The sequence below is a fragment of the Trematomus bernacchii genome, unplaced genomic scaffold (genome assembly GCF_902827165.1).
Source record: "Trematomus bernacchii unplaced genomic scaffold, fTreBer1.1, whole genome shotgun sequence".
NCBI classification, from domain to species: domain Eukaryota; kingdom Metazoa; phylum Chordata; class Actinopteri; order Perciformes; family Nototheniidae; genus Trematomus; species Trematomus bernacchii.
Window position 1 is genome coordinate 4,948,065 of NW_022987564.1, and position 16,871 is coordinate 4,964,935.

Here is a 16,871-nt window from a genome sequence, read left to right on the forward strand (position 1 = left end):
TTGTGGAAAGCACAACAAATCAAGAAATGCACAATAAATCTGGGATATTTAAATTTGCTTTGATTTTAAATACCTCTGTTGTGTTTTAAAAAACATCATTCAATTTGAGTTTTCTCTAATTCTGACGTAGCATATTAAGGAATTCATTTTTAAGCCCACATACCGATAAACCACCAATGTCAAGCATTAGGACACACAGCAGTCACGTCTCTCACACTCCTACACCCCTACACACACTCTTTCTTTTTCCTTCACGTGCACGCTCACACGCAGGCACGCACACACTTATACACAGCCTGAAAATCTGTCAATTTCTGCCGCGTGGTCACGTGACCTCCTCCTCCGTAGAGTGGATGGAGATGGCTCTCCACGTCAGCCTACGTCTCCAAATGTCTGCTTAGCGAACCTGCTTCAAAGAGGCAGGAGGCACGGTGCTTCAGAGCCATGTTCAGGGCGGCTATAGAGGAATCAAAGCCCAACATAGAGTTATAGCAGAGGGTGAACTACGATGATGGATTTTGACGAAAGAGTCCCCGTCGGATCGAACATGTATTTGCCCAGCTGCACTTATTACGTGTCGGCGGGGGCTGATTTCTCCGGTCTTCCCTCGTTTTTATCCCAAAACCCGTCCACCCGCCCCATGACATACTCCTACTCCTCTAACCTGCCGCAGGTCCAGCCCGTCAGAGAGGTGACGTTCAGGGACTATGCAGCCATTGAAGCGTCCGGTAAATGGCCACACCGGGGGAACTTGCCCCATGGCTACCCCACCGCGGAAGACATGGTGCACCGGGACTGCATTTCGGCTCAGACAGCCGTCGTAGGGGACATGTTTGGTAAAAACAGTCCCGCAGCCTCTGCCGCGGCGTACCACCACCACCACCACCACCACCATACGGGTGCCGGATCCGCTGCCACCAATTTCTACGGGAACGTGGGCAGAAATGGCGTGCTGCCACAAGTCTTCGACCAGTTTTATGAAACCACATACGGGAATGCGTCGGAGAGCTCCTCCACAAATGGCTACACAGGAGATAAACAAGCGACCAAGCAGCCGAGCTCTGCCCCGGAGGACGCACCGTCGTGCCGGGACACCGAGACGAAGGAGACGCGGGAGGAGACGAGCAGCCCGGAGTTATCTTCCGGCAACAATGAGGAGAAATCCAGCAGCAGCAGTACGTATTAAAGTCAGCGCCTTGGTTATGAGAGAAAGTTTGCAATCTTGCGCGCTGCTGTTAACATTTTTATATGCTGTTTTATAAGCATATAAGGTTTATAGAGGGCCTGTAGACCCCCCACCCCCCAACAAAACTTTGTTATAAACTGCAGGATCACGTGTTTGGAATTGAAATTGGCCGTGAAAGACATCAGTTTGGTGATTTTTCTATAACACCTCTTGACGTTTACAAAAAGCACTTAGTTATGAATGTGAATTGTTACACAGACCTGCGTTAATTCCGTGTATTATTAACGTGCTTGTTTCACGGTTTGTAAGCGTTAAAAGAGCACTTGCATGTAATGAGGGCTGTGCCTCTGGTATAAAGTTAAGCATACATTAGATTTTGTGTGAAAGCCATCATAGAGTGTGTTCCAATATGTACATTTTCCCCTTTATATTTTCTATAAAACTAATATTTTGGTATAAACTAGCTAATGAAACGCGGTGCATGTATTTGAAGGTGAGCTTGTTGTTTTCATTTGGTAGGAAAGGTCAAAGCCCAAGTGTATAGTATAACAAACCAATATTAATGGTTTGGTAGTCTTTACAGTGTAATATAATATAACAATAAATTACACTTGAATGGGGAAATATGCTTTTTAATGCTTTATGTATAGAGGAAATCCGTTCATGCGTAATCTTGCAACATCCAGGGTTTAACAATCTTTTTATAACATTGTCATGGCTAATATGAAATGTTTATTTTTTTGACCGGTACACCTTTCTTTTTGTGCCTTCCAGATGGACAGAGGACCCGCAAGAAAAGATGCCCTTATTCCAAATATCAGATCAGAGAACTTGAGAGAGAATTCTTTTTCAGTGTGTACATTAACAAGGAGAAACGGCTGCAACTGTCGCGCATGCTCAACCTCACCGACAGACAAGTGAAGATTTGGTTTCAGAACCGTCGTATGAAGGAGAAGAAACTGAACAGAGATAGATTACAATATTATACGTCTAATCCTCTGCTTTAGGGATCAACACAACACCGTCACAGCGTCCACAGCACTCTGCTGTGGGACTGCCTGCGTTACCAGAGCGCCTGACTCCGGCTGTGACTCAGTGAACATTGTGTCCCACAATGGCCGCGACAGCAGCAACATTGCTCAGTGGTTAATTTCAAGTTCGAGGACAACAGTATCCTGGGATCTGAATGACCTAAAAACTGAGCATGAATTAAATCAATCGGTGGACTTTGATTTCGCTCTGAAGACTGTTTGGAGGAAAATGTAGAAAAGGATTGTTGTCCTCGCCAAGACTGTGCTTGCGAGGGCCCATGTTAATATTATTGTGACTCACAGACGCCTTGTTTATTTTCCTTTCACGCGGGCGGAAATGCAGTCACTCATTGACTGACTCAGTGTATTTTGTAATCAAAAGATTTGTTAAACTTTCTTTCTGTTTTTAAAATCAGAAAAGTGGGATTGAGGATGTTGGCGACTATGTGACTTTGATAACTGAATCTATATTGGTGTGACCAAATAATGAGTCCGAATGGATGAGAATGTAATGTGTTATTGTTTTGTGTCCTTATTTATTGTGTAGCCACTCGTTTACTATTTCCTTTATTGCCACGGCTAATTAAGTGAAAGTCCCTTATTACAAGCAGGCTATTGTGATTCCGTGTCTGGGCTGACTTCAAAAGGAGCTTTTTTCGTCTCTGCTGTAGACTGCAGAGTTAAGGCTATAAGTATATATATTTTGCGTACCTTTCAACACCCAAATCCATGTTGTCCTTTTTGATTTTTGGAGACTATCAATCAAGAATTGATGTTGCAGGCCAAAACCAGAGAGATAAGCTTGCCAGCTGGATCCTTGTGGAGTTGCACTGAGGTCACGCCCAACATATTCACACAGGTATATATGCAGCGGGCCTCTTCAGTCTTATATTGATACGCATAACAAAATGTTTTTCCACGACTCGTGATCCTTTGGTAGGCTACTTGCAGTCAAATGTAAAAAAAAAAAATGCTACATTTTTAAGTGTGCTATAAGGGCAAGGCTGGCCAGGGTCATCGCATTGAATCAATTGCTTGATATGCCCAAACTATTGTGTATTATACTATATTTCCAAATAAAAAACAAAATGAAAAGATCATTGAAAAAAAGAAATGTGCGTTGTCTTTGTTCTGTTTTTCCCCCTAGCGTGTCCAAAAAAATTAGATATGAACATTTGGTGAGTCAAATTACGCATATGTGAAACATTTTACGCACGCAATAACAACAGAATTACCTTTCGCTTGCAACAAACTTATTAAAGTCAAGTGACTTTATATGTTGCAAACAATTCAAAATAAGTGAAATGGAGTAAATCTGTACTCACATGCAAAATATGACCGTTCAACCAGGAACACACACAATGTAAATTATTTTAGTAAGTAAGTAATACATTTATTAATGAAGTTAAGTATTGAAAAATGCTATTCAATTACTGTAAATATTTAATAATAGGCTAGTTACTAATTAGTTAATTATAGTATCGATCAAATAAAATAAAATAGTTTAAAAAGCAAGGACTTTCATGTGTTTTCACATTGTTGTGCTGTTGTTTTTCAACTATTTTGAACCATGTCTCGGACCTTTTTGAAATGTATAAGATATTTACAACGTTTGCATTCTACCTAAAATACATCTTTGTTATTTAAGCAATGTTGATATCTTATATATCCATTATTATTTATCACAATAACATTTATGTTGCCAAACATTCAGTATTTAGCTATCTACATCGTGTTGTTTTATTAGCTCCACACTCTTGCTCTCTCTGTAGTAGTGTGTGTGTTTGTGTGTGTGTGCAAACTGTCATTTCGCTGATTGGCTTTGGAAACACTGTTCCAACCGCAGTCTCCTTTGGCGAGGGTCGCCATATTTGCTGTTGTTATCACTGTGTTTATGGGCGCTAGCCGCAGCGCATTGGCGTTCATATATGACAGTCAAAAGGGCCATAAACGCGGGGAGAGAGGCTGAAGTTTATGGTTGCCTCTCTCTGCCATAGTCCGGCCTTGCCTCGCGCATCCTTTACTGCGCGCTGGAATTCCGTCCCTAATTACGGGACATCCTCCCCGTTGCCGCAGCAACGCTGCCATAAAACCCGTCTGAGAGTCTGGGGCATTTGTACAATTGGAGTGCAGTGCAATAAACCGTCTGAGACCCAAGGTTATTAACTGTGTAACCAAGGAGGCGAGAGCAACGACAGTGAGAGGACGGATAGGAAAAGATTCTGCTTGCTCGCTACATCGACTTCAGTTGGGAGGCTTTTCCCCCTCGTGTGCTTTATCCACCTCGAGTCAGTTAGGTGCTGCTCTTGGGATTAGACTCACCTCCACCACCGGGCGGCGCTATTGGGACCAATGTCATGGCCGTGGATCTTTTCGTCTCCAAACTCACCTCGAATGCAAGCAGGTAAACGTATTTGTCACCCAGTCTATAGCTTAAACAGTTTTCTCCGTTAGGGAAACCTTTGTATATGTTCATCCCTTAAAAATATTCTTGCATACGAAGTTAGTTTAAGTTAGGAGCCGTTTGTATTTTAGTTTCCACATTTCTCTGGTGCTCACTGGGCCGTGCCGTGGAGAAAGTCTTCCTGGGGGCCCTAATAAGGCAACACATATGTGCCATGCCTTCTGCTGCATGTGCTATTCATTTAGCTGAGCTTGAGCTTTTTAATGGTTGAAGTATAGCATGGCCGGCATGTACCTGGAGAGGTCTGCAACTAACCAGTCTAACCACAAATGTTTTGGATTTGGGGAGTGCCTTAATTATTAATTTAAAAAAAACAATGGATACAGTTGGTACGTTAACGGCACAGCAGTAAGCATCTGGTGCTGGCTACAAAACAAATGAATACATTGATGAAATTCTTCTCAAGCTAATGCAGCTGATCTTAAATCAGAGCATCTCTCTTGTATTGCTCCTTCCTCTTCAAAGGTTCCGCTAACAACATTTAGCGTCCTCCCAAATCACATTATTCCCTCTACGTGCCAAGTATATGAAAAGTGCTTTTAACAGAGACGATTTGATTATGATAAGGCAGCAATCGCGTCTCCTTTTCCTTCCTGTCATTGATACAACGCTGAGGCTATTCGGTGTCAGTGCGAGTGGCTATTCTGAACCTTGATGCGTGCGGACCTAGTCTCGTTCTCCTTTGTCTCTCGTGAAAAATAAATGCTTCCGCTGGATGTAATAAAACGCCGCATTATTGTTCATAACTGCACTCGGGACGAACATGATACGACTCAAACGGCCTCTCCGGCCACTATTATATGGGCCGGATCAAAGCCAGTGGTCAGAGTAAACTGTGTTGAGGATATAATAGCCGGGCAGCTGTGAAAATGAAGATTTAATAGCTACAATTAATAACTGTAACACGAAGATATCGATAGGCCCCCCTACCAGTACAACACCATGAAGTGAATGCAGGCCAACACAATGTAACATGGGCACACATAATTAATGGGTGTATTTAGTTTCCTTAGTGGCTCATATGTCCTACAAGCAACAGGCCACTGCAGGGACGAGAAAACATGCTTTAAACCTATTTATGTTAGTTAGTTTGTATGTACATTGTATTGTTTTTTTTTAAATGTTTCTGGGGGATTTTGCTACAGGCACACACGTTTGGCGCACGGCCTTTCTTGTTAAAGCTCCCCCACTGAACATACTAATTACTTTATATATTTCTACAGCATATCACTCTGCTTTAAAATAAAGCATTGTATTATTTTCGTATACACATAAATAACCTTCAATCATGTTATAGTAATTTAAATAATTTGAAGTATGTGAGATTTGAGCAGGAGCGATTGACAAATGTCCACCATCGACGCGCTAAAAACCTAAGCCAGTGTACATCAGTGAGCTGTCATTGACGGAGCGTTTGAAAACCTAAATGGGCTCAATTTATGAATTTCCCCTCAATCTTTCTCATTTCAATACAACAGGCTGTATACGAACCCAGGGGGTTAGCGGCCACCTGGGCCTGGTAATGGCAAAGCTGGCCGAGATTAACTTCAACCTGGAGAGAGAATAGAGTGCACATGGCCAAGGACACTAGGAGATGGAAGGAGAGTTTTATTGTGGCTCTTATTGCCCCAAATTGGACCGACAGGATGACTTGTATGTCTGCTTTCCTTTCGCACATTGTGCCTGTTCCCCGTACAACACCGCGATCAATACGTTGATAGTTTAACAAGTCAAATGCTTATACTGTGCTCATTTTTGATTTTTTTTAATTGAACATGTTGTAGGCTGCCGCAGTATTTATTTGCATTTCTTATAATCATCTTTGTGCCGACAGCCTTTGAACGAAAGTGATTGTTTTACCTTTTCTGTCCCATGCGTAATGACTTTGGGTACAGATAAACTAATTTCCATATCCTAAATGACTGAAAACACCCATAAATACAACCATTATTAATGCAAATGTTGTTAACAAATAGTTTTATAAAAAAATACCTCTTTGTTTTATTTTGAGACATTAAATAACGAATATTCAACCAGAGAGAAAACCAGTAACGAGCTCTAATAAAAAACGTTATTGTGTATAGGTTTTACATAATATTTTAATAAATAGATGTTTACAATGTGAAGAAACTCCTTTAACATTTAGGAAACTATCTGTTTTGTAAAACCTTTTTTTCGTCAAATTATTTTAGTTCTTGATGACAAAGATTTGGTTTGCCGTTGTTTACGCACGGGCATAGCGTTCCTCATCTTAATGAATTACACATAAATAAATATAAATCCAACATTTTCAATCAAAAACGGTTATGTTTGATGTAAAAGGGATTTTTTTTGATGGATTACAACAAGGCAGTTCAAGGATGTACATTTGATATTGAATCATTCAGAGTCCTCTTCTGTGTAACAAAACATAAACGAAAATCAAAAGAGAAGAACAAAGAGTGTCTGATATTACTCTTCTTTCTTCAGGCTACATTAGTGTTAACACCTTTGCTTTTAGTGCGGAAGAGCAGGCTGTCCTAAGGCCAGAGGATGCACCATATAAAACAGCTTTTTGCCAAGTCATTTAGCTATAGGCGAATTCTACCTACAGTTAAAACATTTTATTACCTTTAAGTCCCTTGCTTTGTTGTCGTTTGTGGCTTCTGCAGTGCCATACTTGATTTGCAATCTTAGGGCCATATCTACCTCATGTAAGGAAGTATTTCTTTAGAGCGTCTTTAACAAAAGGAGATGGTAATATTATTATAACGTTGTGTTCCACGACTCCTACTTGAGGTAAATTAAATCTGAAAGGCTGATACTGCGTTGCACCTATTTGAGCTGTGTGGTACATTTTGATTTGAATATAGGACAGGAGCAATCAGCTTCAGACATCAGTCAGTGATTTTTTGATGGGATTTCAAAACTTGTTTAAAGAATGTATTAAAGAAATGCATGTTTTTTCCCCCTTTACAGCTATGCAGTTGTTAAACTTTGCATCATGTTGGACCTCGCCCCCGGTAATGGTGGTGCACTAAGGCGAGGTGAGGGAAAACACTGATTGCTCTGCTGCCTCCTTTCTCTGCCTCAGCTCCAAGATAGATATCGCTCCGGCAGCTACGTAGCCTCTGAGTGGGAGGGACTGCCCATCTTCCAGCATTTCCATTGGTTTTACATTCTGCACGGCAGAAAGGGGGGTGCCTCTAATCATATCCAGCATGTTTTGCACAAGAAATGTCAGCCAGAAAGGGCTATCTTCTTCCTTCGCCAAAATACACCACAATAATGTCATGTTCGGACAGCCCGTCAGGAAATGCGTTTTTAGTGGATTCTCTGATCAGTGGCCGCAATGAAAGCGCCGGAGGTCACTATGGGAGCGCGGTGTGCGTGCCTCACAGCACTGCTACCGAAGTGCCTTACGGACTACACAACTATGGATACTTCCCAGGTATGGGTAAGCGAAGCGAAGTGGGTCCTCCAAACATGGTTTCCGCCTCTGGCCCGTACATGCCCAGCATGGAGATGTGGATGGACGCGCAGAGGTCATGTCGAATGGACCAAGAGCACCCGGTGGGTCCCCAGGTCGCGCCCTGCTCATTCCCGCAGAATATTAAGGAGGAGAGCACCTACTGCCTGTATGAGCAGCCAAAGTGTCCTAAAGCCTCCACCGCGGAAGATCTCACTTATTCGAGGTTAACAACAGCTGGCCTAGGTTCGAGTTCTTGTACAGTTACCGATGGCGGCGGCGGGGGCTCAGTGCCTGTGCCGGGCTACTTCCGCTTGTCTCAGACGCACGCACATTCTCATAAACTTTACAACACTAACGGCCCCCAGCCGAACCCTTCCCATTCTCATTTTGGCCTACACCCCATTGCTCCCGCTCGCTTCAACACGCCACCAACCTCGACTTCTGCTCCAGCCACGGCGCAGGAGGGGAGGAACACCGAGGAGCCTGTGTCCTCGGGAAAAGCAGACCTGCAGCCTCACGCGGCACCGGGAAGCGACGAGGCACGCGAGTCCTCGGATGCAGAAGCCTCCTCAGCCGACGAGACAGAAGAGCATGCCAAAGAGAGACCATCAAAGACCACCAAAGGTAATCACAGTTCATCATAGGTGTGGCCCCGCTCTGTTGTTTTGTTTGCATACAGCGCAGGTAGAGAGAGGGTTTTTTTTTAAAGGCACCTGTGAAGTTCTATTTCACTGGTTAGACTTGCAGTGATAAATCAACTCACGGTCATGGTAACTCTGCATGTATTTATAGTCACCAAGTCTTTGTTCTCTAAGTTGTAGTGGTATCAGTAGTATATGATGTATGTATACGTATACGTATGTGTATGAATAAGCCCAGAAAGATTATGCGTAAAATTTGAAAAAGCAAGTTAAAGGGCTAAGCTAGGTTTGTTTTGATTAAAAAGTCCTAGAGGTATTAACGATGCTATGATAATTTGTCTCACATGCATAACATATAGGTTTTACATTTATATCAATTACAATTTACCTATAGACTGAACCAGTATTTCGTTTGAGTACTGCGTAAAATGCAGGCTAGTCAGTCGTTATATTCATGTAGGCCATTTGATACTGTCTGTGCCATAATGCCTTTTTATTATTTCACTTTCTATGTCACAAAACACTTTCTTTTTAAATGAACGATTTGTGTAAAAGATGACTTTCAAACATTTGCAGTATGATGAATCTAACAAAGCAACCATACTTTACGCGTAAACTACACCTATATACAGAGACACACACATAAAGGACACACACATGTTACGCTAGTGTGTGTGTGTGTGTGTGTGTGTGTGTGTGTGTGTGTGTGTGTGTGTGTGTGTGTGTGTGTGTGTGTGTGTGTGTGTGTGTGTGTGTGTGTGTGTGTGTGTGTGTGTGTGTGTGTGTGTGTGTGTGTGACAGTGACACAACCATAAACACAAACACAGATTCACACAATAGCTTTATTGGTATACAAAGCAATTTATACAACGATTTTCATATTACCTATTATATGCAGGTGTCACACACGCAGGCTCTATATCTTTCACACACACACACACACACACACACACACACGCACACGCACAGTCCCCCATGTTGCAGTGCGTAAAATGTATCTGCCATTTTCTTTAGGAGACGCAAAAATTCATAGCACGGCCAACTGGCTGACAGCAAAAAGTGGCCGGAAGAAACGCTGTCCATACACCAAGCATCAGACTCTGGAGCTGGAGAAGGAGTTCCTCTTCAACATGTACCTGACCCGAGAGCGCCGCCTAGAGATCAGTAAAGGCGTCCACCTGACGGACAGACAGGTTAAAATCTGGTTCCAGAACCGCAGGATGAAACTGAAGAAAATGACGCGGGAAAACAGGATCCGGGAGCTCACATCCAACTACGGATTTTCATGATGAACAAGGTGATCAAATTGAAATAGAAGATGTTTGGTGAAATCAATGACACCCTCCCTCCTCCAGCACCCCCACACCCTTCCTCACCACTCTGTCCACCTAAGACTCATTTCACTGTGGGGTACTACTTTCTTGTATTTCCAGACACGCTTAAAGTCGATGCATCGTCCTCTGTGCGCTATATTGAGAATAAGAAAATGGGGAAAAATTGAATGTAGAGTTTTATTTGATTGTTTTCTGATATTGTGTTTTTGTATCGTCTACCTGTTTCTGTCCCTTCTGTCGTATGGTTGGATAGTGTCGTCAGTGGAGTTAAATTAACGCAATTTAAAAACATTGTGCACTTGAAGGTGGCTTAAATGTTCCACTTTTCCCCAAACCGCTGGCAAATAATCCTAAATTTATTCAAACAAATATTAATTTGTTTTATTTTAATTTGAATTGCATGATATTATATTTTCCTATACATTTATTTTGTAGTTATTCAATCACTCTGGAATATAACACCCATGTACCACAAGGGAAGAAGAAGAATTCACCTGTGATCATTAGATGTATAGTCCACCATGGTATAGGCCTATTCTATGTACGAGCTAAATGTATGAGTCGGATCTTTAATCACGTTGAGGACGTTTACACGAAAAAGGTGTGCAAAGTGAAATAGGAATGTTTCTATTGTATATTTCTGTGTACATATTGTGTTTTTTGTGTAATGCTTAATAAATTATCAGCTCGCATAGAAGAGTAGCTGCCTGTATTTTTGTATTTATATCTCTAAAGGCAAAGTCTACAGAAGCAGAAAAAACATTCTGTTTGAAATGCAAAACCCCAAATAACATGGCCTCCATCAATGGGGGCACACTGTGTGAACCAGCTGACAAATGTAGATGCTAATGTAATGGCCATCGGAAATAATTAAGATATTAGGCTATAAGCCGTCTAGCTGCATGCTCAGCCGGCTATTGTAGAGTTTTATGACTGGCTGGTATATGAGGTTTCTCCCTCTCCTCTAAGAGCTGCTTCAGTCGTGGGAGAGCCTTTCAGACGGAGAGGAGGCCTGGCTCTCAGCTAGAAATCTGAACTGTAGCCTACTCATACAATGGATAAAACATAACCTGCTGCATTAATTTGGGAATACTGGGATTAACGTTTCGAGGATCGGGTAAGTCCATTTATCATTGCGAATGTGTTCATTTTTAGCCTTGTTGCACCGGCTTCACGATAGTGTTTACAAACAGATGTACTTTCTTAATACAGACGATGTTTTGGACACATGATGACGGGACCGACGACCACGGTGCATTATGAATTGGCTGATTGTGTTTCACTTGAGGCCCGGATCGACTGTCGAGTGGTTTAGGTAGTTTCATGTTGTTGGGGTCCATTTCTAACTCTGCAACATGAAACTGTCTTAATTGCCCCAGTTCCACTCTTCGAAACCAAAAGGAAAGCAAATCAGGGACATACAGATGATCGGGTTTGATGAACATTGTGGAGAAGTATTTTGGAATCATGTTCTAAACCCCACTATTTTATAAACCGGGGAGTGGTGACTGGCTGTTGTGTATGTTCTTAACCTGTCTCCTGTAATGTTTTCCTTAGACTTCTTTAGTTGGGTTTCGTCGTTAAAATAAGCCTACGCGGCCATGTGTGCTGGATTTAAAATGTGATCAAAGCTGAACTGCAGTATGCGTCGTAGATTTGGGATTAAGGGTAAAGCCGTGAGTGTTTTCCGTGAGTAGTAGTGACGCAGACACGCCAGACAAGGCCTCGGTTACGACCACTGCAGTGGAGGGGAAGGGGAAGGTGAATGGGGCAACAGCGACCTCCGTGGGCAGTGAGACCGGATGCTTCCGCTGCGCAATAGTATCTCAGACAAAAGGAGGGGAAGGGCTTTATGGCGATATTTAGATCCGCCAGACAGGCTGTTATCTCCAGAGGCAAAAGAAGTGAATAGCCCCTGTGGTAAACTGGGTGAAAAAACACCCTGATTTAGGTTTACAGCCTGAGAGCCATTGGCGTATTTTCCTCCTCTGAAGGTGTTTGTCTATTCTAAGTTTTAGTGCACAAATAGGCGCACAGCCACTCCTTTCCCCCCCTCGGGTTGTTTGATGTCTGTTTGCCAAATAAAGTGCAAGTACCACAGAGGTGATAGCTTGCAACCAGTATGCACATTATGGACAGCTTGTGCGTTTTTTTTCGTCTTTGCTCCTCTTTTAAATAGTAAGAACAGAGTGGAAACAATTCCTGCATGATAATTGCCTGTGGCCTTGTGGGGTGTTGGCCCAGCTCTCCGTTTATTTGATGGTAATAAATAAAATAAAATGCAGCGTAATATGCGAGAACTCAAGGGTTTGCTCTGCAGACGTGATCTGCGATGTGGGGAAAGGTTTAGGATAATGTGGATAATAATACGCACACAGTTAAAACGTTTTGGGAATATCCACATTAAAATGAAGTTAAGAATACATTTTCTCTAAAATAAAAACAATCTCAGTATATTGTTAATTTTATATTATTTCAATCTGTAATCCATTTATTATCAGCTAAACTATTAAGAACTCCAACAAATATAAAGCTACATTTGTTTTTTATGTTAACGCCTCTAGTGCGCAATTTGCTCATTGTTTAATAACATTAATTTAATTTGTCTGTTACATTTTACAAGCTCAATATTTACAACATGCATTTTAAATGTGCTGTTGTCTACTGGTGTTCACCACCACTGCTCGCACCATTTGATTTTAAAAGGAGAAAACCACAAGCACCACATTACACATATGTTTAGCTATATTTAAGTGTAACGTTACACCGAGGCACTGGCTGCTCCCAGGCATCAGAGTTAATTTGTTGTTGGTGATGATGGCGAAATATAGGCCCATACAAGTGATAACTGCAGTGTAAATAATAAACGGGTTTAACGGAGAGTTAAGCAAGGAGGAACCGGGAACCGCCAGTAATAGTACTAGGAACTTATTTCATAAATATTCGGCCATCGTGAATCAACTCAGTGGATCAATAACACAATACTGCATATTTTGTTCATCTTTGTTATCTATTTTTAATATCTTTATACATTTGAATTTTATTATTTTCACAACTTGCTTCAAGTTATATATATATATTTTATATTGAACCCTTACCCAAATATTGCTTTACATTATATAAAATGCAATTATTAAATATCCAGTAACTGTTTTATTTGGTGTATAGTTTAACGTCGTAATTACTGCCAAACCTGCAACTAACAAGACACATTTGTAACTGAACTATTCCTGCTCAATTTTCATCTTATTCACATTTCCCAAATAAAATCTCATTCATTTTTAAAGTAGTAATCTCGTGTTTGTTTTATTTTTACTATTGGAAATGTAGTGCTGCAATATCTTCGTAAAACTACATTTGCTGTAATGTGAATCATTACTTGTTGAAGTCGTAGCCTGCACATTTACAGTGATGTGGAAATATCTTGTCTAAATCACAAAATGTGGTTATTGTTAAAAAAAAACACATCATATATGCATTATGCTTATATGCGTCTGAAGTGTGTAAATTAGTATAGGCCCCCAAACAACTATATTGTTTAAGTAAATGAGAGAGGGAAAATAAGTATTTTAGACTTATTTTAGATGACCTGCATAACTTGTTGGTGTTTGGCAGTTTTGTCCGTAAAATGTGTTAAATGCAAAATGCAGAACAAGGCCATTGGAAGATGTCTGCATCTGATACAGCCGAATAAAATGAATAATGCACTTTGTAAAGTTATTTGAGATATAGGCGCTCTTTCAGCCTTGAGCTGCTTAGTTTCTTTAATATAGTGGTGGTTGAAACGTGTTTAGGTGAGCAGCAATAGTAGGGTGCTTACGTGTCCTATAAAGTACCTCGTAAAATCAGGCCTCTAAAAACATACTGTATAGTTTTGTGCAACCAAGAAGGGATGTTAACAGCAGAAGCAGGTTAGGATACTGTAGCAATTATTTTACTCATCACTTCTTTCTTATTTTCTGTTTTACAGAAAACAGATCCAATTTATAAATTGATAATTCCTAGCTTTAAAACTAGAGGTTGTTATAGGAGAGCGGGTGAGTATTTAATGACCAAAGGGATTGATTTATCCTTTATTGTTCAGCCTTTATGATCACGTGTGACTGCTACCCAATGGCGTGGCAGCTTGTCTCCCCATTACTAGCCCACTGTAGTTCTCTGTGGGGCCAAGTTGCTACTCGATTTCTCCACATTGTTATTTTGTGAGGCTGGCTTTACTGCGTGTGAATGTGTGTGTGGTGTGTGTGTGCGCGTTTTACTTTTTGCATGTATCTGTTGTATGACTGCGTACATGTAATTTCTCTGCCATGTCGACATCCGGAACACTAACTAGTTACTACGTCGATTCCCTCATTCTGCCCGAGAGCGAGGAGCTCTCTGTGCCGAGATACCCCTCCGGTCCTGGGCTCCAGCACTCCAGGCATCCCGCCTCCATCAGCGACCACAGCGAGCTCGGGACCTGCACTTTCCCGTCCAAACCTCCGGTATTCGGGCCATCATGGAGCCACGTCCCGGCTCAGTTCCCGGGCAGTGTTTCCTCTATGTACCATCACCACTACGGGCATCATCAAGGCCCGGTCGGTGCAGATACAGATAGCCGCTATCAGTCATGGCTGCTGGAGCCTATGTCCGGTTCCCTGCCCATGGCCGGATTACCGACGACCCATCACTACGGAATCAAACCGGAGGGTCTAGGCGCGCGAGCTGACGGCGCGCTGCCCGGCTCTCACACGGCGCTGCTGCTCTCTGATTACGCCAACGGAACCGTAGCGACGGCATCACCGGGGGAAAAGGACGCACTGTCCGTCCACGCAGGGGACACGAGCGGAGAAGCTGACGAGAAACCAGGCCTGGATCCAAGTAAGTCGCTGCAGAGTCCCCAATGTTTATAGTCTACTATTTATACCACATTTAGCTGTGAGGATTGGGTGCGTGATGGGGGTGCGCGTCTGAACAGATGCCATTCTGAACGTGCCATTTCCTTATGGGGACTGTTAATGGCCCAGCTCCCATTGCTATATTAGATAACCTTTCGCAGCTTTTCAAGTGGCCGTGTGCTCAGAGAAATAGTTTTATTTGGTGTAGCTGCGGTTGGACATGTGTAGCCATTTTCTTCTCATCTTAGAGTTTTTTTCTTTTTCTGAGTCCAATTATGAGTGATGTTTGTTTTCGAATTGGGTTACTCAGCACCGGGCCCTCACACAAATGTCGCCCCCCCCCTCACTTTTTCCAGATAACCCTGTGGCCAACTGGCTCCACGCGAGTGCCACGAGAAAAAAACGCTGTCCGTACACCAAGTACCAGATCCTGGAGCTGGAGAAAGAATTCCTCTTTAACGCCTACCTGACCAGGGACCGTAGGTATGAGGTGGCGAGGCAGTTAAACCTCACCGAGAGACAGGTTAAAATCTGGTTCCAGAACCGCAGGATGAAGATGAAGAAGTTTAATAAAGAGGGCGCACCGAAAGGGATTGACTGAACCTTTAGACATTTGGCTGTTGGCGAGCTTTGTGCGTGGAAGCTCTTAACTCTGCTGGACCTTGTTTTTAAACTTCATTGTCTTATTGTTCTATATAACAGAAGCTATTAGGCTTAATTGTCCTGTAAAAAAAAAAGCATGTTGGGCTTTAGTTTGATGCGACTACCTTTATATTGCACAATTTTAACGGTGCCCACTCGTTTTGTATTTGTTCTTTTATTATTTTGATTTTAATTAATACCTCGTTAAAGTGTATTAGTTGGCCTGGTCCATGTGCTCGTTTGTGTATGGATGTTTAGCTGCGTGTTCCGGTTCTTAGCTATATTTGTTGTCCATCTCAGAGTCACCTGAGCGTAGTTTGTAAAAATGTATTAATTTTATTGTTGTTTCTCCCTTACTGCTTAGAACTATGACTGATGACCCTGAGTTTGAATCTAACATTGGAGCCGTATTACAGACTGGTTGCATTTTGAAGTAGGTGGTGAATAGACCTCAGAAACCTCTTGAAGATGCTAACATGCTAAATTAAAAGATGTTATGGAAGCTCAATCACACGACACGATTGACTACCTATGTCTTTCAACTACCTACAATAACCTTTTTTTCGATGGCGGATTATAGGCTAGGTTTGCTTGCATTAGATGCTGGAATTTCAGGGAGTAACATTTTTGGAAGTACATACTGTTTGTTAGTGAGAGACATTTAAATAAAACACTGTAGGCTACTTAATGAATACCTCACGGTCTGCTGACCGTCTGACTTTTGGTTCACAAATGTAATTTGTACTTTATTTATTAAATAAAACAAATTATATCTGCGAATGCATGCACGTCACACTTTTATTTCACGTCGGCTAAACACTGAAATTATAGTTTTTTATAAATTATTGCTTGCTGCATAAAAAGTATTATTTGGAAGCTGTTGCACTCCGGTTAATATGAAGGTTATTGTTGTCAACTAGATATCACCCCCCCCCCCCCACACACACACACACACGCACACACACACACACACACACACACACACACACACACCCTCTAAAATATATAAATAACATCAATCAATTTTCATTTTGCAATAAAGAAATATCAATTTATTGGACATTCATTTATGGAGAATTAGGCCCAATAAAATTAAATAACATCTTAAATGTGTTTTAAAAAACGTTTAAAGCTTTCAATTTTGCAGCACATACACCAAAACACACCAACACTAATAGAAACGCACACACTTAAAGGTGGATTTGTCCGTGTTCCTGGATTGGGGACGGAGCTGCGTCTTGGCAG

General features: G+C 41.8%; 3 protein-coding genes across 3 annotated transcripts; all 3 read left to right on the forward strand.

Moving 5' to 3' along the window:
• On the forward strand, positions 1 to 3,242 carry hoxa11a (homeobox A11a). Its single transcript, XM_034125091.1, has 2 exons — positions 1 to 1,175; positions 1,961 to 3,242. The coding sequence occupies exons 1-2, from the start codon at positions 509 to 511 to the stop codon at positions 2,191 to 2,193; spliced, it is 900 nt and encodes a 299-aa protein (XP_033980982.1). The 5' UTR covers positions 1 to 508; the 3' UTR covers positions 2,194 to 3,242.
• Positions 3,243 to 4,577: 1,335 nt separating this feature from the next.
• Positions 4,578 to 10,788, forward strand: LOC117477615 (homeobox protein Hox-A10). Its single transcript, XM_034124331.1, has 3 exons — positions 4,578 to 4,621; positions 7,640 to 8,756; positions 9,788 to 10,788. Exons 2-3 carry the CDS (start codon positions 7,898 to 7,900, stop codon positions 10,060 to 10,062), a joined length of 1,134 nt encoding a protein of 377 aa, XP_033980222.1. The 5' UTR covers positions 4,578 to 4,621; positions 7,640 to 7,897; the 3' UTR covers positions 10,063 to 10,788.
• Positions 10,789 to 14,278: 3,490 nt separating this feature from the next.
• Positions 14,279 to 16,344, forward strand: hoxa9a (homeobox A9a). The gene is made up of 2 exons (XM_034124311.1): positions 14,279 to 14,967; positions 15,341 to 16,344. Exons 1-2 carry the CDS (start codon positions 14,415 to 14,417, stop codon positions 15,583 to 15,585), a joined length of 798 nt encoding a protein of 265 aa, XP_033980202.1. The 5' UTR covers positions 14,279 to 14,414; the 3' UTR covers positions 15,586 to 16,344.
• The last annotated feature ends 527 nt before the right edge of the window (positions 16,345 to 16,871 follow it).